The sequence below is a fragment of the Pantherophis guttatus genome, chromosome 3, assembly GCF_059756535.1.
Source record: "Pantherophis guttatus breed Tessera chromosome 3, ASM5975653v1, whole genome shotgun sequence".
Lineage (NCBI taxonomy): Eukaryota > Metazoa > Chordata > Lepidosauria > Squamata > Colubridae > Pantherophis > Pantherophis guttatus.
The window spans coordinates 204,517,848-204,542,981 of record NC_142065.1 but is presented as its reverse complement, the minus strand read 5'-3'; the positions used below and the strand labels follow the sequence as shown (position 1 = coordinate 204,542,981).

Here is a 25,134-nt window from a genome sequence, read left to right as displayed (position 1 = left end):
ACAGCCCCCAGGTCTGGAGGTGGCTGATGAGGAAGAGGAGGAACAGCTGGGTCCAGTGCCTAACTCGCGGATGCGCAGAAGGCAGAGGAGAGGAGAGCAGTGGAAATCTATGGGCTGGTCCTTAGGATGGAACAGCCACTGGTGCTAGTGAAGTCCCACCCTAGCTGTGGGGATAAAAGGCAGGGGGCGGAGATTATAGATGTGCAGACAACTATTCCTCTCCCTGCCAGACAGACTTGTAGGCCTGCTGTGAGACTTTTTGCTGGGGCTGCTGGTGTTCCTACTAAAGGAAACATTTAGTTAACTACAGAGGGCTTGTCGTGTTTGGGCCAGAACATCTAGATTTTCATGCCATCTAGATTTTCAAATGAATCCCGGATCCTTTCTTTGGGCAAGATTTGTTCTCTATCTCTCTGCGCAGATATCTTCGTACTGATCGCCTCTGTCCCAGTGGTAGCTGTTGGCAACCAAGGCAATGTCCTAGCTACATCTCTGAGAAGTCTCCGTTTCCTCCAGATCCTAAGGATGCTGCGTATGGACCGGAGAGGTGGCACCTGGAAGCTTCTGGGATCAGCTATTTGTGCACACAGCAAAGTAAGAAGGGAAGCGATTGGAGAGAATGCTGGTAGTTCAGGGTTGAACTGTGGGGTCCTCGGTGCTCTCTGAGCTTGCTTGTTTTCTTGCAGAGGTTTCATTACCCAACTAGGTAACATCTTCCCGTCTGGACTACTGCAATGCTCTCTACATGGGGCTCCCCTTGGGGTGCACCCGGAGGCTCCAGTTGGTCCAGAATGCGGCTGCGCGGGGGATTATGGGAGCGACGGGGCGCTCCCATGTGACACCTCTCCTGCGCAAGCTGCACTGGCTTCCTGTGGTCTTCAGGGTGCGCTTCAAGCTGTTGGTGACCACCTTTAAAGCACTCCATGGCTTAGGGCCGGGGTATCTACGAGACCGCCTTCTGCCGCCGATAGCCTCCCACTGGCCAGTTCGCTCCCACAGAGAGGGCCTCCTCAGGGTGCCGTCGGCCAGACAATGTCAGCTGGTGACCCCCAGGAGGAGAGCCTTCTCTGTGGCGGCACCTGCCCTCTGGAACAATCTACCCCCAGAGATACGTACGGTACCAGACCTCCGGACTTTTCGTCGGGCCCTGAAAACACATCTTTTTCACCTAGCCGGGCTGGCTTGACCCTATCCCTTCGGTTTTAATTTGAAATTGGTTTTAATCCAGGTTGTTTTAAATGGATAGCCAAAATTATTTAATGTTTTTTAAATTGCTTTTAAATTTTATATGTTATGTTTTACCATGGCTGTTCACCGTCCTGAGTCCTGTTGCAGAAGGGTGGTATACAAAATAAATAAATAAATAAACAAACAAACAAACAAACAAACAAATAAATAAATAAATAAATAAATAAATAAATAAATAAATAAATAAGTGCTAGAAGGAAATGGGGAAGATGTGGGGAAAAGAATAGAATGAAAGCAATGTAGCCATGAGGGATAAATTATCCACAAAAGCACCTCCGCTGGGCCAGATTGAGTATTCATAGTAGTTTGGGGATTATTATTTTTTTGGGTAATTTTATTCATGGTGTGTCGTTCCCCCCCGCCCCCCTTCAACATATTATTGTCTGGGTCAATTTGCTCTACACAAAATACTGGTAACAATAATAGTATTATTTAAATATACATAGTAATAGTCTTTTTCTTTTCTTTTTTTGCTTCTAAGATTTACATAGACCTTGTAATTATAATGTATTATATTTTGTAGCAGTATATATGGTAGTGTTTTCCCAATTTCTGCTTTCTGTCCCTTATTTCTAACCTCTACTACAGCAATTCCCATATTAAAAATATTATGTATCTATCCATCATCTCTCTCTTTTTTTTAAACTTTTTAAGCATACATAAAAGTAGTCTTAACTTCTAACATTTACTTGTACATAGCCTGTTTCCCCCAAAATAAGACATCCCCTGATAATAGGCCCAATCGGGCTTTTGAGCGCATGGCAGTGGTGAAATCTAAAATTTGTTACTACCAGTTCTGTGGGCGTGGCTTGGTGGGGTGGGTAATGTGAGTGGGTGGGCGTGGCCAATTTTTATTTTACTTTTAAAACCATTTTTTACAGGTAAAACCATGTAAAAAAATGCTTTCAAAAGGCTCGGACAATCCCAGCTGAGTTGCCTGATCGCCAGAGGGTTTTTAAAAAACCCTCTGCCAATCAGGCAACTCAGCTGGGATCGTCAGAGCTTGGATCATCAGAGCCATTTAAAAGAAAAAACTTTTTTTCTTTTAAATGGCTCTGACGATCCCAGCTGAGTTGCCTGATTGACAGGCAACTCAGCTGGGATCGTCAAAGCTTGGATCGTCAGAGCCATTTAAAAGAAAAAAAGCCTCTGATGATCGCGCGGCTCAGCTGGGCATGGGGTGGGGGCAGGGATTTTTGCTACCGGTTCTCTGAACTGCCCGCCGCCATCGCTACCTACTTGCCCAAGTCAGTCCGAACCAGGAGCATTTCACCCCTGGCGCATGGCAATAAGGCCAAGCAGTTATTTCAGGGTTCAAAAAAATATAAGACAGGGTCTTATTTTCGGGGAAGCACAGTAGTAACGATAGTAACTTCTATCATAGTTGGGGGTCATTTCTAAGGGTTGGTGTAAGAATGGATCCATTACCCACCTCAAGGGAAGGTCTACTGACAATAAACCTTTGGATCTACTCCATGTTGATCTTTACACAACAGCCTGCTCATTTGCTAACCTTTCATGCCAGTTTAGATAGCAGGAACATATCTGAGCAGGAACAGTAGATGCTTCTATTTCTTGTCCGTGGTAATCACTGAAGATAATCTCTTGTCATGCCAAAGAAAATGAGAAGCAGCTAGTAATGATGTGGGTGAGAAGATTGATTTGTGAAGAAAGAGCGGACTTTCTGAGGTTCTTCCCCAAAGCAGCCCAAACTCTTGGGACAATCCTGAGGGGTACAGTCAGGATAAATTAATTTAATTAGGTTGAATGTTTCCTTGCTTATCCAAGTAGCTTCTTCGGACCGACTGAAGAAGCTACTTGGATAAACAGCATAACACTTCAAACCAAAAAAAGGAAAAGAATTCCAGTTGCTATGACACCACTTCCAGACAACTCTACCTGGATGGCTGAGAATCTTCATCAACTTAATTTAATTAGCTTAAATTAGGACTCTCATGATCCGGTTGAATGTTTTCCTTTTGCTTATGGTAACCTGTTCGGTCTTAGGAGCTCATCACTGCCTGGTACATTGGATTCTTAACCCTCATCCTCTCCTCGTTCTTGGTTTACCTGGTGGAGAAGGACGTGCTTGAAAAAGACGAGGATGGAAAAGAGACCAAAGAGTTTGGGACCTATGCTGACGCCCTCTGGTGGGGACTGGTCAGTATTAACGGCGATCCAGCTCATTTGTTTTAGATCTTTTGTCTGAACATGGCAGAATTTTTCTACTTTATGGGACTTGCATGGGCTGTGTGTTCATACCTCATTGCTGACCCAGGGCAGTTAGTCCTAGTTGTACAGTCTGCTAGGCCTGGGTAGTGTTAGTACTGATGAGTGTGGTGGGTCTGCGTGTTTTACGATTTGACTTAGAGTGGATACCCAGGTAAATAGGTGAAATATGCAACCAAAATTCCTGATTCTTGTAAACACAGCTGCTGGGTGGTATTGATTATAGGTTGAGGAAGGAAGGAAGGAAGGAAGGAAGGAAGGAAGGAAGGAAGGAAGGAAGGAAGGAAGGAAGGAAGGAGTAAGTGAGGGAGGGAGGGAGATGGATGGGGAGCGTTAGAGGGAGGGGTAAGAGAAGAGAGATGGGTGGGGGAAGGAAGAAAGAAAAAAGGAAATTAAGGAGATGGATGGAAGGTAGGGATGAGTAAGAGAAGGAAGGGAAACAGGTGCAGGGAGGGAGGGAAGGAGGCAGGCAGACAGGCAGGCAGGCAGGCAAGAAGGAAGGAAGGAAGGAAGGAAGGAAGGAAGGAAGAAAGGAAGGAAAAGAAGGAAGGACGGACGGATGAAAAAAGAGATGGATGGCAGGGGAGATAAGAGAAAGAAGATAGGTGGGCGAAGAAAGGTAGGAAGGAAGGAAAGAAAGAAGGAGTAGGGGATGGATGGATGAGGGAGGGAGGGATGGGGAAGAGTAGGAGAAGGAAAGGAAGGAAGGAAGGAAGGAAGGAAGGAAGGAAGGAAGGAAGGAAAGAAAAAGGAGATAGATGGGAGAGAGGGAGGGATAAGAGAAGGAAGACGAAGGAAGGGAAGGGAAGGGAAGGAAGGAAGGAAGGAAGGAAGGAAGGAAGGAAGGAAGGAAGGAAGGAGAAAACATTTTACAGTTCTGCACCGTATTCCAACAGACTGAAAATCTTACAGAGAGTAGTAGATGTCCAGGGCCCTCCAGGACGTAGCAACTCAGGCTTACCAGTCAGATGAGATGCAGAGATCTGGGTGTGGAAGGGGGCATCTGGAAGTGCCAAGGAATCATTCTTCTTGCCCGTTTGCTTTGTCTTTCTTACAGACTGTCCCAAACCTTCTCCCCACAGATTACGCTGGCAACAATCGGCTACGGGGACAAGACACCCAAAACGTGGGAAGGGCGCTTGATCGCAGCTGCGTTTTCGTTAATCGGAGTTTCATTTTTTGCCCTTCCTGCTGTAAGTTTCATCAAGGACTTCCTGAGACATGAGGGTGCCCCGCCCTGAAATCTTTCTTGCAATTCCACAAAGTTTCTTCCTCCGAAAATAAAAAGGCATCAGTTTCTTTAATATTGCTTGAGAATTTCTTCCTAATTTCTCCTTTAATTTTGGAGGTAGTGAAGGTGTTGCTAGCTTCTGTGCTGCATCTTTCCATCTCTCTGGAGCCCTCCTGGCTGCTCAAAACGTTTCAATACAGGTAGTCCTCGACTTACGGCCACAATTGACACACACATACATGGGGCAAATCTCTGTTGTTAAGTGAGGCATTTGTTAACTGAGGTTTGCTCTGTTTTACGACCTTTCTTGCCACGGTTGTTAAGTGAATCTGGCTTCCCCGTTGACTTTGTTTGTCAGAAGGTCGCAAAAGGGAACCTTGGGACACAGCAACGGTCATAAGTATGAAGCAGTTGCCAAACATCTGAATTTTGATCATGGGGGAAATGCTTCAAAAGTTGTAACTTTGAAAAAGGTCTTACGTCACTTTTTTTTTAGTGCGTTGTAACTTTGAACAGTTACTAAATGAATTATTGTAACTTGAGGACTACCTGTATAACAGAACTGGAGGTTTTTAAGAAGAGACTGGACAGCCACTTGTCTGAAATGGTATAGGGCAGGGGTCCCTTTAAGGCAGCTTTAAGACTTGTGGACTTCAACTCCCAGAATTTTGAGCAGTTCGGAGAACCGGCAAATACCATCTCTGGCTGGCCCCAGAGTGGGGTGGGAATGGAGATTTTGCAGTATCCTTCCCCTGGAGTGGGTGGGATTGGGGGTTTTGCAGTATCCTTCCATGGCCACCAAGCCACACCCACCAAGCCACACCATGCCCACCAAGCCATGCCCACAGAACCGGTAGTAAAAAAATTTGGATTTCACCACTGTACCATTATAACGTACTACTGTAATATGCAAGCTCCATTACAGTCATAATATGAGTACAACCTGTATATCTTTACACAGGATATGGGTAATAAACAGGAGGAACTAGAAATCCTAACACAGGAAAGTAATGATAAATATCTGTTAAATATCACCCAAACTTGGTGAGTGGGAGGCAGTGGGTTTCAAATTTTTTTACTACTGGTTCTGTAGGTACGGCTTGGTGGGCGTGGCTTGGTGGGCGTGGCAGGGGAAGGATACTGTAAAATCTCCATTCCCTCCCCACTCCAGGGGAAGGATACTGTAAAACTCCCATTTCCTCCCGATCAGCTGGGACTTGGGAGGCAGAGAATAGATGGAGGCGGGGCCAGTCAGAATTTTTACTATCGGTTCTCTGAACTACTCAAAATATCTGCTACCGGTTCTCCAGAACCGTTCAGAACCTGCTGAAACCCATTTCTGGTGGGAGGCATGCTTGGAATATTGAATCCAAGAAAGTTAGTTCCAAGAAAAGGGAAGACAGAACAGAGGGAAGAAATTGGCATTCTTGACTGTGGAAGCACCAACAACAGCAGATGGTGATAAAGTTGTATTCTTTATCTTATACTCTTCTCGCTATAATTTTTATGAGCATTTGTATCCTGTTTCCCCGAAAATAAGACCCAACCGGGAAATAAGCCCTAAAATGTTTTTTTCAGGATGCTCGTAATATAAGCCCTACCCCCAAAATAAGACCCAGTTAAGATCGGCAGCCAGATGGAAGCATTTAATATTTAATATAAGTATTTTCCCCAAAATAAGACCTAACCAGAAAACAAGCCCTAATGCATCTTTTGGAGCAAAAAATTCATATAAGACCTGGTTTTATTTTCGGGGAAATACAATAGTCTCATATCTCACTTTCTCCAGGCTTCCTTGGACCATATTCAGCTTCTGCTGTCCTGAAGAAAAAAAAATAGGAGAAAGAACAGATCCCCGACTCCTTATTATGTGGTCACCCCGAGGGAGAGTTTTTTTTCTTCTTCATCCTACGCTTTTCACGAAGAAATATCTCAAGCATTGATTTGTTCGTCTTGCCTTACAGGGCATTTTGGGTTCAGGACTGGCTCTAAAAGTCCAGGAACAACATCGCCAAAAGCACTTTGAAAAAAGAAGGAAACCGGCAGCTGAACTCATACAGGTTTGCGCGTCCTGCTTTTCCATAACATGCAGAGGTGGGCTGCTGGGGGTTCGCACAGGTTCGGGAGAAACTCTAGCTAAGATTCTGTGCAGTTCGGAGAACCCCCATAACCCACTCCTGGCTGGCCCCTCCCACCCTAGTGCCTTAGTGCCCTAGTGCCCTGTAACGGGGTGAGCTCCTGTTACTTGTCCCAGCTTCTGCCAACCTTGCAGTTCGAAAGCACGTAAAAAATGCAAGTAGAAAAATAGGGACCACCTTTGGTGGGAAGGTAACAGCGTTCCGTGCGCCTTTGGCGTTTAATCATGCTGGCCACATGACCATGGAGATGTCTTCTGACAGCGCTGGCTCTCGGCTTTGAAACGGAGATGAGCACTGCCCTCTAGAGTCGGGAACGACTAGCACTTATGTTTAAGGGGAACCTTTACCTTTAACACCCTTCAAATGCAGGATGAAGACTCAATTGCTCAATATATTTAGTTGATTAATACTCAATACTTGGATAATCTATAAAAATTTCTCCCATAACATTTGTTTATTAGACATACATATACAAGGACCTACATTTCTCATACTTCTCTTGTGATCTCTAGGCTGCCTGGAGGTACTATGCTACTAATCCTAATAGGATAGATCTTGTTGCCACATGGAGGTTTTACGAGACTGTGGTATCATTCCCATATTTCAGGTAAGTTCTGTACATTGGGACATTTTTGGTTCAGTGTCTCAACTTAAGTTCATTTGAAGGATCGTCTAAGCCAAACTGGAGGGGAAGACATATGAAAGGACCAGTTTTGTAATGGAAAAGTAGGAGAAGGGGTGTTGTTATCCCTAGAAGACTCCCTTTTTCAGTGTCTTCTTGCTACCTGAGGATTATGGGAGTTCAGGTCTAGCATGTCAAAAGGAGCTCAATTGGGAAGATATTTGATATTCTAGCAGAGAACGGATTCTTTGTACGAGGATCCTTATGTCTATGAAGATTCTCAGTCATTCAGGTCATTCAGTCATTCACGGCCGCGCGGGTGGTTATGGGAACGACATGGCGTTCCCATGTAACACCTCTCCTGCGCGAGCTGCACTGGCTCCCGGTGGTTTTCCGGGTGCGCTTCAAGGTTTTGGTTACCACCTTTAGAGCGCTCCATGGCTCAGGACCTAGGTACTTGCGGGACCGCCTGCTACCACCAATAGCCTCCCACCGGTCGGTACGCTCCCATAGAGAGGGGCTCCTCCGGGTGCCGTCGGCCAAACAATGTCGACTGGCGGCCCCCACTGGGAGAGCGTTCTCTGTGGGGGCACCTACTATCTGGAATGAGCTCCCCCCGGAGATACGGACGATCCCGGATCTGTGAACCTTCCGTCGCGCTCTCAAGACTTTTTTATTCCATCAAGCCGGCCTGGCCTAAATCTTTCCCCTTTAAAATGTAAATTTTAATTTGTTTTTAAAATTATTGGGTGTTTTAAATTTGTCTCGGCCAAATTGTTTAATTCGGTTTTATTCTGTTTTTAAATTTTGTATTTATGTGTTTTATTCTGTGGCTGTTCACCACCCTGAGTCCTTCGGGAGTAGGGCGGTATACAAATCCAATAAATGAAATGAATGAATGAAGAAACGTCTTCAGCTCTGACTGGATGGTGGGGAATGAAAGGATTTGTACCCCTTGCAGACAGCTGGTCATTTGCATTCTTTTAGAGAGTCTTTGAGGCCACCTGGAGGTTTATCTGTGTCATCAGGGTCACCTAGGTAGTTCAAATAGGTGTGGAGCCTTCTTGGAACTGTTGAAAGGACTGTGTTGTAGACTGGAGATAGATGATGTCATATCCCTCCCCCTCTGTTGAGAGAGGGATGTTCGGTTTTGACATAGATGGCCTCTTTGACCCCTCTTTCAAACCAGCGGTCCTCTCTGTCCAAAATGTGGACTTGGCTGTCTTCAAAAGAGTGGCCTGTGTCTTTTAAATGCAGACGGATTGCTGAATCTTCTCCTAATGGGTTTGTTCTCCTATGTTGTACCATGCATTTATGAAGTTATGAAATTTACAACAGTGACAAGGAAAGCCGTAAAATGTGGCAAAACTCACTTAACAAATTTCTCACTTAGCCATATAAATATTGGGCTCAATTGTGGATAGAATAGAGCAGGAAAAAAAATGTATGAGCAGAGTCCCTATTGGCAGACTTTGCACAACAGGCTTAATGAAAACCAGGTGTCGTTTGTACAGCATGCAAAGCTTGGTTAGTTTTAACCTGATTTTGCTTTATTGTATCTCTTTGCCTGTGCAAAGTGAAACCATTGGATTTACACAAACATATCATTCAAACGCATCTGATTCTTAATCCTGTAACTGGGTTAAATATGATATGCAAATGTAGCCTCTAGGTGTCAAAACCGATTACGCTAATTTCCTTTGAAGTTTAATATCCTATGTTTTCCCCATTGTTTTGTTCTCACTTTTTTCTCTCTGTTTCAATTTTCCCAAAGGAAAGAACAAGTGGATGGAACCAGGTATGTCCTTCGGATCTCCAGTGTGGTTCCTTTTAATAGAGCATCCTTTTCTAAGGTGGCTTCCTTCAGAGGAGTTATGGAGGTTGGGGGAAGTGACGTTTGAAAGGCAGCATTCAAAAAATTTAAGGCAGACATATCGGTAGAACACAATACAGTCAGTCCTTGTCTTACAACCATTCGCTTAGTGACCAAGTTACAGCAACACTGAAAACAGTGACTATTTATGACTATTTTTTCTCACTTATAACCATCGTAGCATCTCCTTAGTGGAGTGGTGCGGTGGCCTAGAGGTGGAGCTCTCGGCTCAAAATCAGGAGGCTGTGAGTTTGATCCTAGGTAGAGGCAGATATTTCTCTCTCTGGGCACAATGAGAATGTATCTGCTGAACAAAACTCGGCATTGGCAACAGGAAGGGCATCCGGCCAGTAAACACTCAGCTCCATTCAGTTGCCCTGACTCCACCCCGCAAGGGATGATGGGGTCGTTAAAAGGTGATGATGATGATGTAGCATCTCCTTGGTCATGCGATCAAAATTCAGATGCTTGGCAATGAGCTCATATTTATGGTGGTTGCATGGTCCCAAGGTCCCTGAACCCCTTTTGCGACCTTCTGATGAGCAAAGGTCAATGGGGAAGTCAGATCCACTAAACAACCATGTTAGTAATTTAACAAGTGCAGTGATTCACTTCAAAACTGTGGCAAGAAAGCTGGGGCAAAATTCACTTAACAAATGTCTCGCTTAGTAACAGAAATATTGGGCTGAATTGTGGTCGTAAGTCGAGGACTAACTGTGGTCTACGGTGATCTTAGAAGAACTAAGAAGATAGTGGGATAAAGGAAGGTTAAAAGCAAGGGTGAAATCCAGCAGGTTCTGGAGAACCGGTAGCGGAAATTTTGAGCAGTTCAAAGAACCGGCAAATACCACCTCTGGCTAGCCCCAGAGTGGGATGGGAATGGAGATTTTGCAATATCCTTTCCCCAGGAATGGGGAGGGAATGGGGATTTTGCAGTACTCCTTCCCCTGCCCCGCCCACCAAGCCACGCCCACAGACCCGGTAGTAAAAAAAAAATTGGATTTCACCACTGGTTAAAAGGGAGAGAAAGGTGAAGGATCTGGCAAAAACCGAATCCACGAGGAAAGAAAGAGAAAGACACAGGAGATTTGTCTCAGCTGAGGGAGCATTTTCCTCCCACTGTCGGCCTCAGATGAGGGCTATTTTTATCCTTTCCTTGGAGAATTTAGCAAATTAGAACAACCAAATTCTCACTTCAAGGTTTGAGAAATCACCAAGAAGCTGTCAGAAGAAATGGGTGGAGAGGAGAGAAATTAACATAGCCTGTCTCCTCCTTGGTTTGAAGAGACAGAGAGAAGAAACAGGAGGCATTTTAGCATAGCCCTCAGCGGAAGGCAGGCTGTCTAAATTGTAATGCAAACCCAAAATGTCTTCCTTAACTGATCGGATTTGGCCACATTACCAAAGTTTGGTGAACCTGGATGTTGGAATTGCGGATTATCCCAGTGTCTCAGAAATAGACTATTCCTTTTTCATCTTACATCAAATTCTTATTCTGAAAAAAAATAAAGCCTAAACTAATATTTGGCAAGAAGAAAGAGAAGTATAAGTTTGGTGTAGTGTGGTGATGGCTAATCTTTTTGCCACTGCGTGCCAAAAGCGGGGGGAGCATGGGGGTGTGTGTGTCACGCGCATGCGTGTCTACACCCATAATTCTATGCACCCCGCCCCCGCGCATGTGCACGAGACACCCCCCCTTACGCTCCCCACACTTTTGGCATGTGATGGCATGGTGGGCCCAGTAGGCCCGTTTTTTGTCCTTCCCAGGCTCCAGAGGCTTTCTAGGAGTCTGGGGTGGGTGAAAACGGGTCTTTCTCACCCCGCCAGGCCTTCCGGAGGCAGGAAACAGCCTGTTTCCCTACTTCCGGTGGGCCCAGAAGGCCCGAAAATCAACTGGCTGGCATGTGCATGCGCGCCGGAGCTGAGCTCGGGTGCTCACCAATATGGCTACACGTGCCACCAGTGGCACGTGTGCCATAGGTTCGCCATCACGGATCTAGTGGTTAAAGTGCTGGCCTAGGAGCCAGGAGACGGTGAGTTCTAATCCCACTTTAGGCATGAACACTAGTTTGGTGATTTTGGGTCTCTATCACCAGGTGACTGTGAGTTCTAGTCCCACTTTAGGCATGAAAGCCAGCTGGGGGACTTTGGGCCAATCACCAGCAGATGGCGAGTTCTAGTACAGCCTTAGGCACGAAAGCTGGTTGGATGACTTTGGGCCACCATCAATGCAAGGTGGTAATCATACTGAATATTCCTTCCCACTCCTACCGTATTTTTTGGAGTATAAGACGCACCTTTCCGCCCCCTAAAAGAGGCTGAAAATTTGGGTGCGTCTTATACTCCGAATATAACTTTTTTGAAGCTTTTTTTCAGCCCTAACGAGGCACTAGCAAGGCACTAGCGAGAGATCTTCCCAGCTTTAATGAGGCGCTAGCGAGTGAAGCGATCTCCATGTTTTGCTCCGACTCTCAGCTGTTCTTTAGAAGCTTTTTTCCAGCCCTAACTAGGCGCTAGCCGAGTGAAGCGATCTCCCCGTGCTTTGCCTGCTTTTCTCATTGCTGCTTCCTCTCAGCTGTGCCTTAGAAGCTGTTTTTTATCCCCAAGCAGGGGATAAAAAACCAGCAAACGAATGTGCTGAAGCTGACCAGACTAAGGACGCTAGCCAGGTGAATACCTGGTAGGCAGATTTTTTCCCCCTATTTTCCTCCCCAAAAACTAAGCTGCGTCTTATACTCCGGTGTGTCTTATACTCCGAAAAATACGGTATTTTTCCCATAACCACAATCCTGTGAAGCGAGTTGGCCGCTGGAAGCAAGAGTGACTGACCCGAAGTCACTAAGCTGGTGGCTTTCATGCCTAAGGCAACACTGGAACTCACAGTCACCTGGTGATTGGCTGAAAGTCACCCAGCCGATTTTCACGCCTAAGGCGAGACTAGAACTCATGGTCCCCTGGTGATTGGTTCTACTTAAAACCCCTCACTTTTAAAGAAAAAAGAACAGAAAAACAGTTGTGCATACACACACACACACACACACACGAACACACAAACACAGCCATTTTTTTCCATCAGATTTCAGTGGCCCTTTTAAAGGAGCAACGAAGAAGGCTGTTTATCTCACTGGCTGTTACCCACCTAATGTACAAACTAGATTTAAAATAAGGGATTTAAAAAAAAAAAGTTGATCCTTTTCCTTATCTTTTTTAGCCAAAAGCTGGGTCTCTTGGATCGGGTTCGTGGTAGCAATCCTAAAGGAAAGCTGTTTACTCCTCTGAATGTAGAAGCAATTGAAGAAAGTCCTTCCAAAGAGTCCAAGAACGTTGTCCTGATTAACCGAGATCGATTGCGCACTGCCTTCCGAATGAAAGCTTATGCATTCTGGCAAAGCTCCGAAGGTAAACTTCCTTTCCTTTCCTTTCCTTTCCTTTCCTTTCCTTTCCTTTCCTTTCCTTTCCTTTCCTTTCCTTTCCTTTCCTTTCCTTCTTTCTTTCTTTCTTTCTTTCTTTCTTTCTTTCTTTCTTTCTTTCTTTCTTTCTTTCTCTCTCTCCTCCCTTCTTCCTTCCTTCCTCTCTCTCCCCTCCGTCCCTCCCTCCCTCCCATCTTTCTTTCTTTCCTTCTTTCTTTCTCTCCCGTCTTTCTTTTTCTTTCTTTCTTTCTTTCTCTCTCTCCTCCCTCCCTCCCTCCCTCCCACCTTCCTTCCTTCTTTCCTTCCTTCCTTCCTTCCTTCCTTCCTTCCTTCCTTCCTTCCTTCCTTCCTTCCTTCCTTCCTTCCTTCCTTCCTTCCTTTCTCTCCCGTCCCTCCCGTCCCTCTTTCTCTCTCTTTCTCTTTCTCTTTCTCTCTCTCTTCCTTCCTTCCTTCCTTCCTTTCTCTCCCATCCCTCCCGTCTCTCTTTCTCTCTCTTTCTCTCTCTTTCTCTCTCTCTCTCTTTCTTCCTTCCTTCCTTTCTCTCCCGTCACTCCCGTCTCTATTTCTCTCTCTCTTCCTTCCTTCCTTCCTTCCTTCCTTCCTTCCTTCCTTCCTTCCTTCCTTCCTTCCTTTCTCTGTCTCCTCCCTCCCTCCTGCCTGCCTGCCTTCTTTCCTTCCTTCTCTTCCTTCCTTCCCTTCCCTTCCCTTCCCTTCCCTCCCTTCCTTCCTTCCTTCCTTCCTTCCTTCCTTCCTTCCTTCCTTCCTTCCTTCCTTCCTTCCTTCCTTCCTTCCTTCCTCTCTCTCTCTTTTTATCTGTCCCTCCCTCTCTCTCTCCTCCCCAAAATGCAATGCGCGTGCAGCCCCCGTGCATGTGCCTCCCCCCGCATGCACGCGCCCCCTGTGCCTGCACAGCAGAGATGCAAAGGCCAGCGGGCCGGCAGGAGGAACGCACAAATGCACGGCAGAGCTGAGCTGGGGCGATGGCTCGCGTGCCCACAGAGAGGGTGCTGCCTGCCACCTCTGGCAGGCGTGCCATAGGTTCGCCATCACTGCAATAAATCATGTAAGAAATTTACAGTCTCTTGTCCCTCCCTCCCATGTCACTGACTCCAACGAGCATGATGCAAGGTAATAGATGCTGGGCTTTGTAGTACAGCAATATCTGGAGGGGTATTTGTTCTGCACTCCTTAATTAGATAGATGACTGTGTTTCCAACTTTAGGAAATCTTAAACCATCTTCCAGATAAGATGCAAATAATACATTTCAACATCTAGCCTTAAGACATATACAGATAATCCTCAACTTAGAACCACAGTCGAGTCCAACGTTTCTGCTGTTAAGTGAATTTCGCACCATTTTATGACTTTTCTCGCCCCCGTTGTTAAACGGACCATTGCAGTTGATAAGTTAGTAACCCGGTTGTTAAGGGAATCTGGCTTCCCCATTGACTTCGCTTGTCAGAAGGTTGCAAAAGGGGAATCCCATGGGACATTGCGACCGTCATAAATATGAACCAGCTGCCAACCATCAGTTGAATTTTGAACACATGATCGCGGGGTGCTACAATGGTTGTAACTGTGAAAAACGGTCATAAGTCACATTTTTCAGTGCCATTGTAACTTTGAACGGTCACTAAACAAACTGTTGTAAGTCTAGGATTAACTGTACTGGTTCTTTGAACTGGAGACTGTTCAGGATCCATGATTTTAAATGATTCCAGCCTTAATTAAACATCTGAATATTGTACGAACTTATTCACATTGTTCTAATCTTCTTCTGCATCTGGATTATCTTATCTGTATTCATCTGGTCCTTAATTTAGATGCTGGAACAGGGGATCCCCTGGCAGAAGATAGGGGATACAGCAATGAGCTCCTCATGGAAGACCTGATCCCCACATTGAAGATGGTCATCCGAGCTGTTAGGTAAACGTTGAGCTGCTTACCAATACTGCATTGAATGTGTGTGTGTTTAAAAATCAGTTTACAATTTTGAAAAAAAAAAAAATAGTTCAGCAATGTAAATCACGTATCTTTCAAGCAATTGCAATCCAGGCAGTTTTGCCAATTTGCAGCTTTCCAGATGTGTTGGTTGGTCTTCAGTTCTCATCTTCCCCACAGTTGGGGTGAGAGTGCAAAAGTGGATATAGAGTAAAGGTAAAGGTTCCCCTCGCACATATGTGCTAGTCGTTCCTGACTCTAGGGAGTGGTGCTCATCTCCGTTTCAAAGCCGAAGAGCCAGCGCTGTCCGAAGACGTCTCCGTGGTCATGTGGCCAGCATGACTAAATGCCAAAGGCACACGGAACGCTGTTACCTTCCCACCAAAGGTGGTCCCTATTTTCCTACTTGCATTTTTTACGTGCTTTTGAACTGCTAGGTTGGCAGAAGCTGGGACAAGGAACGGGAGCTCACTCAGTTACACGGCACTAGAGATTCGAACTGCTGAACTGCCAACCTTTCAATCGACAAACTCAGTGTCTTAGCCGCTGAGCTACATTTACATGACTGTAAGTCCAGCAACATTTGATTCCTTCTTTATTGAGGGTCAAACACCAAGAGGGAGTGTTATGGAGTAAGTAATGAGCAAGTGAGGGTGCGTTGGCCTACTGGTTAGAATGTTGGGCTTGTCAACTGGAAGATTGGTGATTTGAGACCCAACTACTGTGCGACAGGATGAGTTCCCATCCCATCCCTTGCTGCAGCTCCTGCCCACCTAGCAGTTTGAAAACATGCAAATGCGAGTAGATAAATAGGTACCACTTTAATGAGAAGGTAACAGTGTTCCATGCACCTTGGTGTATAATTATGCTGGCCATATGATTGCAGAAGCATTTTTGGACAATGCTGGCTCCAGGGATGGGATCCTACCAGTTTAACAACTGGTTCGCTGCGCACCCGTGCGCAATTTGGAGAAAACTCACCTTCCGCATTGCTGCCAGCAAGGAAAACAGCTGAGGTGCGGCAATCCACTTTGCCGCGCTCATCAGCTGGGCTTCAGAAATGAAAATATAGGTGAGTACAACGCAAGGGCAGATGGGCGGGCCCACTTCGAAATCAGAGTGAAGTGGTTCGCTCAGTACTGAACCAAAGTACAGAAAAATTGCTGCAGGCTGTGAAAACGGAGAACATTATAAAAACAACAGAAACAAAGGCAGAATATAAGGAAAAACAGCTGGATGACAGATGAAATAGATGGAAAACCGAAGCTTTGCATGGACAGCAGTTGAAAAACATTGAAGGAAAATGTGATGACAACTTTACATGGGCATGGCTTAAAATGGGAACATCAAGAAATAAATGGAAGGTTTAATACTCACTGCTCAAGAACAAGCACTACAAACTAATGCCATGAAAGCAAAGATGCAAAAATCCACCGACAATTCAAACTGCCGACTTTGCAACAACAAAGTCGAAACTGTTTCACATTTAATATGTGAATGCAGCAAAATCGCACAAACTGATTACAAAGCTAGACACAACCAGTTGCTAAATTAATCCACTGGTCATTATGTAAAAAATACGACTTACCTGTATCCAAAAAGTCATGGGAACATAAAGTGGAAAAAGTTATAGAAAATGAGAAGGTGAAGATCTTGTGGGACTTTCGAATACAGACAGATCATCATTTGGAACACAACACGCCAGGTATCACAGTTGTCAAAAACCAAAACGTACAATTTATTGACATTGCAATACCAGGAGATGCCAGAGTCGAAGAAAAAGAACTAAAAAAATCATGAAATATCACGACCTGGCCATCAAAACTACATGGCTATGGATTAAACATATGCGATGATGGATGAAACATGTAACAGTGATATCCATTGTCATCGGGGCACTTGGTACCATGTCCAAGAATTTTATAAGATACATCAACAAATTGCAGCTTCCTGCAATAACACCAGCGGAACAGCAAAAAACTGCTCTGTTCAGAACATCGTACATCTTAAGAAGGTACTTGGTTGATACCCAGGACGCTGGCAGCAACCTGTATCAACCATTAGCACCAGTCAATGGTATTTGTGATGCAGGTAAAGGTAAATAATAATAATAATAATAATAATAATAATAATAATAATAATAATAATAATAACAACAACAACAACAACAACAACAACAACAACTGAACATTAAAAAAAATGGTATTTGAGATGCATTTTTGAATGTTCAGTTGACTGAGTTTCATGTTTGATGAATAAAGTAAATAATAATAATAATAATAACAACAACAACAACAACAACAACAACAACAACAGTTCCTAGGTCCTTGGTTAGGACTCGAGCTGCTGAGCTATTAACCAGCCTCAAAGGCTGTGAATCTCACCAAAGATTAAATAATAATAATAATAATAATAATAATAATAATAATAATAATAATATCTTAAAGTAATCTATGTTAGCCTCCAAACCCTGCTTGCACCATAACACAATTGTCTCAAATGGCTTGGGATATAATCTAAATCAGGGTTGTCATACTGTCAGCCCATGGGCAGTATGCGTCACACACAGGCCATGCCCATCCCAGCTCCGCGAAGGGAATAAATGTCGCGATACGTCACGTGACAACAATGTGACATGGTGAGTTTGACACCCGTGATCTAAATGCTTCCAGCAAGGTTAGAAGTATGTTTTAAATAGAAACATATCTGTTTGTGGGGGAGGGGAGGGCATTTCAAGCTCCAACCAATTTAAGTTCAAAATGCCATTCACCGCTTTTGTGATATTAACTGCTAATTTAATTGCTTTCAATAATTAGATTTTACTTTAAATGGCTAAAGTGACTCGATCTGCTGATGTCCTATTTACCTGCTTCCTGCTAAGAGTAGCTAATTTGGAAAGTGTAAAGGGAAATTTTTTTTAACCGTAATCCGTTATAAATGGAACTAATCAAGACTTGGGCTAGATTTGATGTCTTTCCATTAAATTAAATCCCATTTATTCTTGGTGGCTTGTAACAAACTACTTAAAAAGGCTACATTAAGCTTGTATTGAAGGTTTGACTTGAAGAGGACTTAATCAAATCCACCTCTTTGAATCAGATCCATTCCATGCATCAGATCAGATGTTTTTAGACCAATTTGACAGTTGATAAATATTTCTGACCTTTCTGAGCCTTTTGAAAGCATTTTTTTAAAGCATTTTTTTACAACTTCTTCGCGGTGACTTTGAGCCAATCAGCAGGAGACTGTGAGTTCTAGGCCTGCCTTAGGCATGAAAGCCAGTGATTCCAAGTTCACATCTAAACATTCCTGGAGTTCTAGCATGCATGGATTTTCCATGAGCTTCAAGTCGTCTCCGGCCTGGGCTCAGCTGAGGTCAAGATGGACCATCAGGGACTGTTTGTATCTGAGTAGCTCACACGGAACCCCTTTTTCTGCTGTTTCTTCTGGGACCAGGATTCTACAGTTCCGCCTCTATAAGAAGAGATTCAAGGAGACTTTGAGGCCTTACGATGTAAAGGATGTGATAGAGCAATATTCAGCTGGACATCTCGACATGCTTTCCAGAATCAAATACCTTCAAGCAAGGTAAGAGGGCGTGGCCCCATTCGTAGACTAATTGTGGAGATTATACTGGGAGGAAAAGACTGAGAGTTTGGCCTAGATCAGGTGACGGCATTGTCACTGCAACCCATGGCTCAAAGTACTTTTCTTACTTTTGTAAGAAAATGATGGCTGTGCAACAGACTCCATCAAGAGTCTGAATTTTTTATCTCAGGCTAGGCTACACTTTGTCTTCGCATGACCTATGCAATCATACGAATTAGGAATCTTAGTTTTATTCCATGTGGGTTTTGTGTATTTGTGTGTGTAGTTTAGTATTTCATGTACACCTAATTAGGTTGCTTAGTTTACCATTCAGTGTGTTATGCAGACCCAGACATGGGTTAATGCAGGAATCAAGTTAAGAGTTCCATGGAGATGGGAACCTTATAATATCCAGTGATTCAGACACATAATAGATGATTATGTGTTGCGTTATTATCTATCTATTCACTTGCCAAGGCCACCCAGTGAACTCAGGGCAGAGTAGGTAAGTAGGTAGGTACGTAGGTAGGTAGGTAGGTAGGTGGATGGATGGATGGATGGTGGGTGGGTGGGTGGTGGGTGGATGGATGGATGGATGGAGATAGATTATAGGTAGGTAGGATAGATAGATAGATAGATAGATAGATAGATAGATAGATAGATAGATAGATAGATAGATAGATAGATAGATGGAGATAATAGATAGATAGATAGATGGAGATAATAGATAGATAGATATGATAGATAGATAGATATGATAGATAAATAGATAGATAGATAGATAGATATAGAGGGAAGGAAGGAAAGGAAGGAGGGAAGGAAGGAAAGAAAGGAAGGAAGAAAGAAAAAAGAAAGAAAGAAAGAAAGAAAGAAAGAAAGAAAGAAAGAAAGAAAGAAAGGAGATGGATGGGAGAGAGGGGTAAGAGAAGGGAGACAGGTGAGGGAGGGAAGGAAGGAAGGAAGGAAGGAAGATTTTTGCTAATGGCAATTTCCTTCTTGTAAATCATCTTTCTTTAAACTGGTGCCTCCATTTGCTCTAAGACTTGAGCTCTTAGACATACCTGGACAGCCACTTGTCTGGATTGGTATAAGGCCTCCTGCTTGTGCATTGGGTTAGACTAGAAGACCTCCAAGGTCCCTTCCGTTTGTTATTCCGTTATATTTTAACTCACCAGCCCACAACAGGTAGTCCTAATGCCGGCTGGGGAATTCTAGGGAGTTGAAGTCCACAAGCCTTAAAGTCGCCAAGACCCCTGAGTGATGACACTATATAACACGACTACATCTAGGAGTCCTTATGTTCTGTTTTTATCTCTTTTCAGAATAGATATGGTTTTTGCACCTGGGCCTCCATCTACTCCCAGACACAGGAAATCTCAGAAAGGAGGCACATTCTCCTACCCTTCGCAGCAGTCTCCAAGGTGACATTTTTGGGGGGATGCCCAGGGGTGGGGATGGGGGGTTTGCAGTGATTCGGGAGAACCTCTAGCTAAGATTCTGTGCCGTTTGGAGAACCCCTAAATCTCACTTGCCCTGCCGACCCCCTCCCCTCCCCTCCTAGGAGTCCCCACGCGGCCTGTTTTGGATGCAGGTAAGCGCAGGACGGGCATGGAGGCTCAGGGAGGGCGAAAAACGGGCCTACCAGAAGTTCAGGAAGGCCGGAAATACTCCAGAGGGCCTCCAGAGCCTGGGGAGGCTGTTTTCGCCCTCCTGGAGGCTCGAGGAAAGCCTCCAGAGCCTGGGGAGGGCAAAAACACTCCCCCGCCATGGTGCAGGAGGCTGACTAGGCCACACCCACCATGGCCATGCCTACTCAGCAACCGGGCAGAGAACCCCTTGCTAAATTTTTGAAGGCCACCCTTGGGGGTGCCCCTCAGTGAAAGCCACATTTCCATCATTTTCTCCCTGGTGTCATCATTTCCCCCCCACTGTTTCCAATAAGCGCCAACGTAGTATGGACCAAAGATATATTGTTTTAAGCAGTTAAAAACTGAAAAATGTACATTCTTATATCTAAAAAAAAAAATCAAAAACACCCCATCAATTCTTCATTCGAGGCTCTGCTGCAGGCTGATCTATCAAGACTGGTTTGCTATCAGATATTAAAAGCAGCATTTGGGATATTTTATTTTTATTTATATTTATTTATTCATTAAATCTGTTTGCTGCCCATCTTGCTGCAAGGCCATTCTGTACACTTAGTCCTCGACTTACAACAGTTTGTTTGCTGACTCTTCAAAGTTACAACAGCACTGAAAATAGTGACTTATGACCATTTTTCACACTTAATGACCATTGCAGCATCCCCATGGCCACATGATCAACATTCAGGACTCTTGGCCATTGACTCATATTTATGACGGTTGCAGTGTCCCGGGGTCACATTTGTGACCTTCTGACAAACAAAGTCAATGGGGAACCCAGATTCACGTAATGACCGTCTTAATAACTTAACAACCGCAATGATTCATTTAACAACCGTGACAAGAAAGGTCATAAAACAGGGTAAAATTCACTTAAATGTTTCATTTAGCAACAGAAATGCTGGGCTCAATTTGGTTGTAAGTTGAGTACTACCTGTAATATGTAACACTGAAGTTTCATGCTTGTAGAACAACTAACCAACTTACAAATTCCCAAGAAAATAACACTAAATATAAGAATCAGACAGGTATGCAGAAGTTAGGCCCCATTCTCCAACTGTTGATAAAAGGTAAAGGTTCCCCTGGCACACATGTCCTAGTCATTCCCGACTCTAGGGGGCAGTGCTCATCTCCGTTTCAAAGCCGAAGAGCCAGCGCTGTCCAAAGACGTCTCTGTGGTCATGTGGCCGGCATGACTAAACGCCAAAGGCGCACGGAACTCTGTTCCCTTCCCACCAAAGGTGGTCCCTATTTTTCTACTTGCATTTTTTACCTGCTTTTGAACTGCTAGGTTGGCAGAAGCTGGGACAAGGAACGGGAGCTCACCCCGTTACGTGGCACTAGGGATTTGAACCTTTACCTTTTATGGAGTGCAAAAGTGTATTCACTTTTCTTTGGCTTTTGCAGACGAAAAGAATGCACAGTAATTCTCCAGAATAATAAGACTTCAACATGACACAGTGGCAATTGTTATATCTTAAGTAACAAGGTTGACCATCATTTCCGAAATTCCTCCTTTGAAATGCACTGCTGTGTAAATGCATTGTGAACTAGAAATATTTGTAGGAAGAATTTGAATGTGTTTTTTTTTTCCCCGCCTTTGTGTAAAATGGAACCTTATTTCCTTTTAGGAATGAGCCATTCATAAGTAAAGCATCTGCAGATGATCCTGAAGATCAAAGCATGATGGGCAAATTTGTCAGAGTTGAAAGACAGGTAATGAAATGCTCAGCAGTTTGTGTCCGTGTTTTTCTCAAATTCAAATTCAGAATATAGCTAAAGGGACCTGGGAGGTCTTCTAGTCCAACCTCCTGCTCAAGAGGAGATCCTATACGATTTAGAATAGAAGAATAGAACAACAGTGTTGGAAGGGACCTTAGAGGTCTTCTAATCCAACCCCCTGCTTAGGCAAGAAACTCCATACCACTTCAGACAAATCGTCTTTTCTTAAAAACCTCCAGTGATGAAGCACCCAACAACTTCTGAAGGCAAACTGTTCCACTGGTTAATTGTTCTCACAGTTAGGAAGTTTCTCCTCAGTTCCAGTTTGCTTCTCTCCTTGATTCGTTCCCATTCATTATTTCTTGTCCTGCCTTCAGGTGCTTTGGAAAAGAAGTTGGCCCCCTCCTCTTTGTGGCAGCCCCTCAAATATTGGAATACTGCTATCATGTCACCCCTAGTCCTTCTTTTCTCTAGACCAGGGGTCTGCAAACTTCAACACTCAAAGAGCCATTTGGACCCGATTCCCACAGAAAAGAAAACACCGGGAGCCACAAAACCCTTCTCGTGCCTGACTATTTCTTAAGCGGCCACAAAACTAGCATATGTAGTTGAATTAAACGTTCTGTTTTCTTCTGAAACTTTTCTTTTCTTGGATTTATCCATGGTTGGCCTACCGGGGGTTGAAAAGCTCAATAAATTGCATGCCTTAGGGTGTCACACACTGGCAGTTGTGACACGTATTTTGAGTGACAGGGAGCTGCAGCAGAGGGGTGAAAGAGCCACATGCGACTCCAGAGCTGCAGGTTGCTGACCCCTGCTCTAGACAAGCGATGGCTAACCTTTTTGCCATCACGTACCAGGAGGGGACGCGGGGGGCAGGTCGCCCGTGCCCACATCCAGAATTTTATGCACCCTGCCCCCATGCATGCACACGCGATCCCCCCTCCCAGCATGTGATGGCTCGGTAGGCCCGTTTTTCTTTCTCACCTGGTTCCAGGGCCTCTCTAGGAGTCTGGGGAGGGCGAAAATGGCTTTCACACCCCCCCCCTGGAGGCCAAAAACGGGCCATTTGACAACTTCTGGTGGGACTGTTCGCCCTCCCCAGACTCCTAGAGAGGCCCTGGAACCAGATGAGAAAGAAAAACAGGCCTTTCCCAGGCCCTCCAGAGGCAGGAAACAGCCTGTTTCCCTACTTCTGGTGGGCCCAGAAGACCCGAAAATCAGCTGGCTGGCATGTGCATGTGTGCCGGAGCTGAGCTCGCGTGCCCACTGATATGGCTACCCGTGCCATCTGTTGCACGCTTTCCATAGGTTCACCATCACGGCTCTAGACTAACCATATCCAGTTCCTGGAACTGTTCTTCCTATGTTTTAGTCTCCAGGCCTTTAATCATCCCAGTTGCTCTGCCCTTTTTCCAAAGTCTCAACCTCTTCTGCCCCTTTTTCCAAAATCTCCTTCGAAACCGTTCTAAAGTGTTGTGCTGCTTCATTTTGTTTGTGATGACCTTTGATCTTTGGGATGATCTCGAACCGAGAGGTCAATTTTCAGTTGGGGAATAGTTTGCTCTTAATCGAGATAATAACCAATCATTTATGCCAGCTGAGTTCTGACAGCTGCTGTCTTTTAGGTCCACGACATGGGGAAGAAGCTGGATTTTTTAGTAGACATGCACAAGCAACATCTGGGCCAGCTGCAGGTCCAGGTCACCGACACGTGTCCTTTGAAAGAAGCCACGTCCCCAGCTGAGGACAACCGCTTTTCTGAACTGAAATCCATCATTTACAAGTACTCCAAGCCTTCCATTCACGAGCTGTCTCCAAGCTTCCACCACGTTCCCGTGAACAAAGTCCCTCCTTTTGGGTACTCAAGCCAGGACTGTGGTCACAACCCACTTTCACTGCCCTTCAGTGACCAGAACTCAGGCCGATGGCAAGCCATGCCCTTCTCCACTGCCTACACAGAAAGGCCCACAGTCCTGCCAATAGTGACTTTCATGGACTCTCAGGTTTCCTTCCAGTCCCCGCCGAGAGAGCTCTGGAGCCCCCATTCGGACAGATTCTCCTCAAGACAAAGGCAAAGAGACAGCGACACCCCGTTATCCCTGCTCTCGGTCAATCACGAGGAACTCGAACGCTCCCCGAGCGGGTTCAGCATCTCTCAAGACAGAGATGATTTCCTGTTCGGCCCGAATGGCGGCTCCAGTTGGATGAAGGAAAAACGCTATTTGGCCGAGGGGGAAACGGACACGGACACCGACCCTTTCACTCCCAGTGGGTCTATGCCTCTGTCCTCCACAGGGGACGGTATTTCTGACTCAATATGGACTCCTTCAAGCAAGCCAATTTAATCTTCTCTACAGGGGGTGGGGTGGGGTGGGATGTGGGAGGGTGGTGATCCGGGCTGGCTTTTTCTTGTCCTGTAAACTTAAACTTTGTATATCTTAACGATACCTGCCCAAAGCTTCCTCCCTCAAAAGCAAAAAAAAGCAAGCCACCACACCCGTCCCTTCACCACCAATGGCTGTTCTGCATGCAGGTGTTCGTGGACGTCTTTCTCCACCATTTCACACAGTTGGGCGATGCAGTTCTCCTCATTGCTGCCAAAACGTTAAGCGGCTGAGTTTTGCGCAGGGTGGGGCAGTTAGTTTATTTTATTTTTATATATTTGTTTGCATGACTTTATGCTCTAAAGGGTACAGGGAATTTCCTCCATGATTAAAACCATGAAGAAAAAAATAATAATAATAGCACTATTCGCTTGGTAAGTCAAAGGGTCAGATCGATGTCAGAGTTAAAAAAAAAAACACCGCAGCAAATGTGGAGAGTTATAGGCTGCATCGTGGTGAGCAAAAACAACCCTCATTTCTAGAATGATGCCCTTGGCGAGGTGTGCATGCATTTGCATCATTCCTCTTTGCAATTTTAGCTGTTTCCCTCTTGGCCGTCCATTTTGTTCTCTCCCATGTCGCCATAGTAGGCCGATTTAATTCCGTTCCTTTGACCTCTCTGCTCCTGCACCTATGTAAGAAACCCGAGAATATAACACATTCCAGTACCCCAGAGGATTGAAGTGTTTTTTTCTGCACAACTTTGCATGTTGTTGATTTCCGTGGAGCTCTGGCACGCTTAATCTGCTCTGAATACTGTCTTCACTCATCGTCTCCATGATGTCCACAGGTCAAAGTCCACGGGTCAGATGAGCGAAGGATCATTTCTGCTCTCTTTTAAGTTTCCTTGAGTTGGACAAGTTTTGAAGTCAACATTTGAACCGTTCGTCCCAAAGGTACTTTTTCAAAAGGCAACTGGACTTTCTGGTTTTCTTTTGAAGACGTTTCGCTTCTCATCCAAGAAGTTTCTTCAGCTCTGGCTGGATGGTGGGGTCAGAGCTGAAGAAGCTTCTTGGATGAGAAGCGAAACGTCTTCAAAGAAAAACCAGAAAGTCCAGTTGCTTCTGAAAAAACACCTTCGGGACAACCATGACCTGGATG

The 25,134-nt window shown here is 44.9% G+C and overlaps 1 protein-coding gene across 1 annotated transcript in view; it reads left to right on the top strand.

Annotated features, from left to right (window-relative positions):
• The window catches only part of KCNQ3 (potassium voltage-gated channel subfamily Q member 3), a 183,262-nt gene extending 158,561 nt beyond the window's left edge, over positions 1 to 24,701 (top strand). The window contains exons 4-15 of the mRNA XM_060681826.2: positions 422 to 594; positions 3,256 to 3,408; positions 4,560 to 4,670; positions 6,673 to 6,768; positions 7,359 to 7,453; positions 9,243 to 9,266; positions 12,553 to 12,740; positions 14,576 to 14,678; positions 18,150 to 18,281; positions 19,604 to 19,702; positions 21,556 to 21,640; positions 23,275 to 24,701. Coding sequence (XP_060537809.2) covers positions 422 to 594; positions 3,256 to 3,408; positions 4,560 to 4,670; positions 6,673 to 6,768; positions 7,359 to 7,453; positions 9,243 to 9,266; positions 12,553 to 12,740; positions 14,576 to 14,678; positions 18,150 to 18,281; positions 19,604 to 19,702; positions 21,556 to 21,640; positions 23,275 to 23,994 — 1,979 coding nt within the window. The 3' untranslated portion in view covers positions 23,995 to 24,701. The remainder of the gene's footprint in view (positions 1 to 421; positions 595 to 3,255; positions 3,409 to 4,559; positions 4,671 to 6,672; positions 6,769 to 7,358; positions 7,454 to 9,242; positions 9,267 to 12,552; positions 12,741 to 14,575; positions 14,679 to 18,149; positions 18,282 to 19,603; positions 19,703 to 21,555; positions 21,641 to 23,274) is intronic.
• The last annotated feature ends 433 nt before the right edge of the window (positions 24,702 to 25,134 follow it).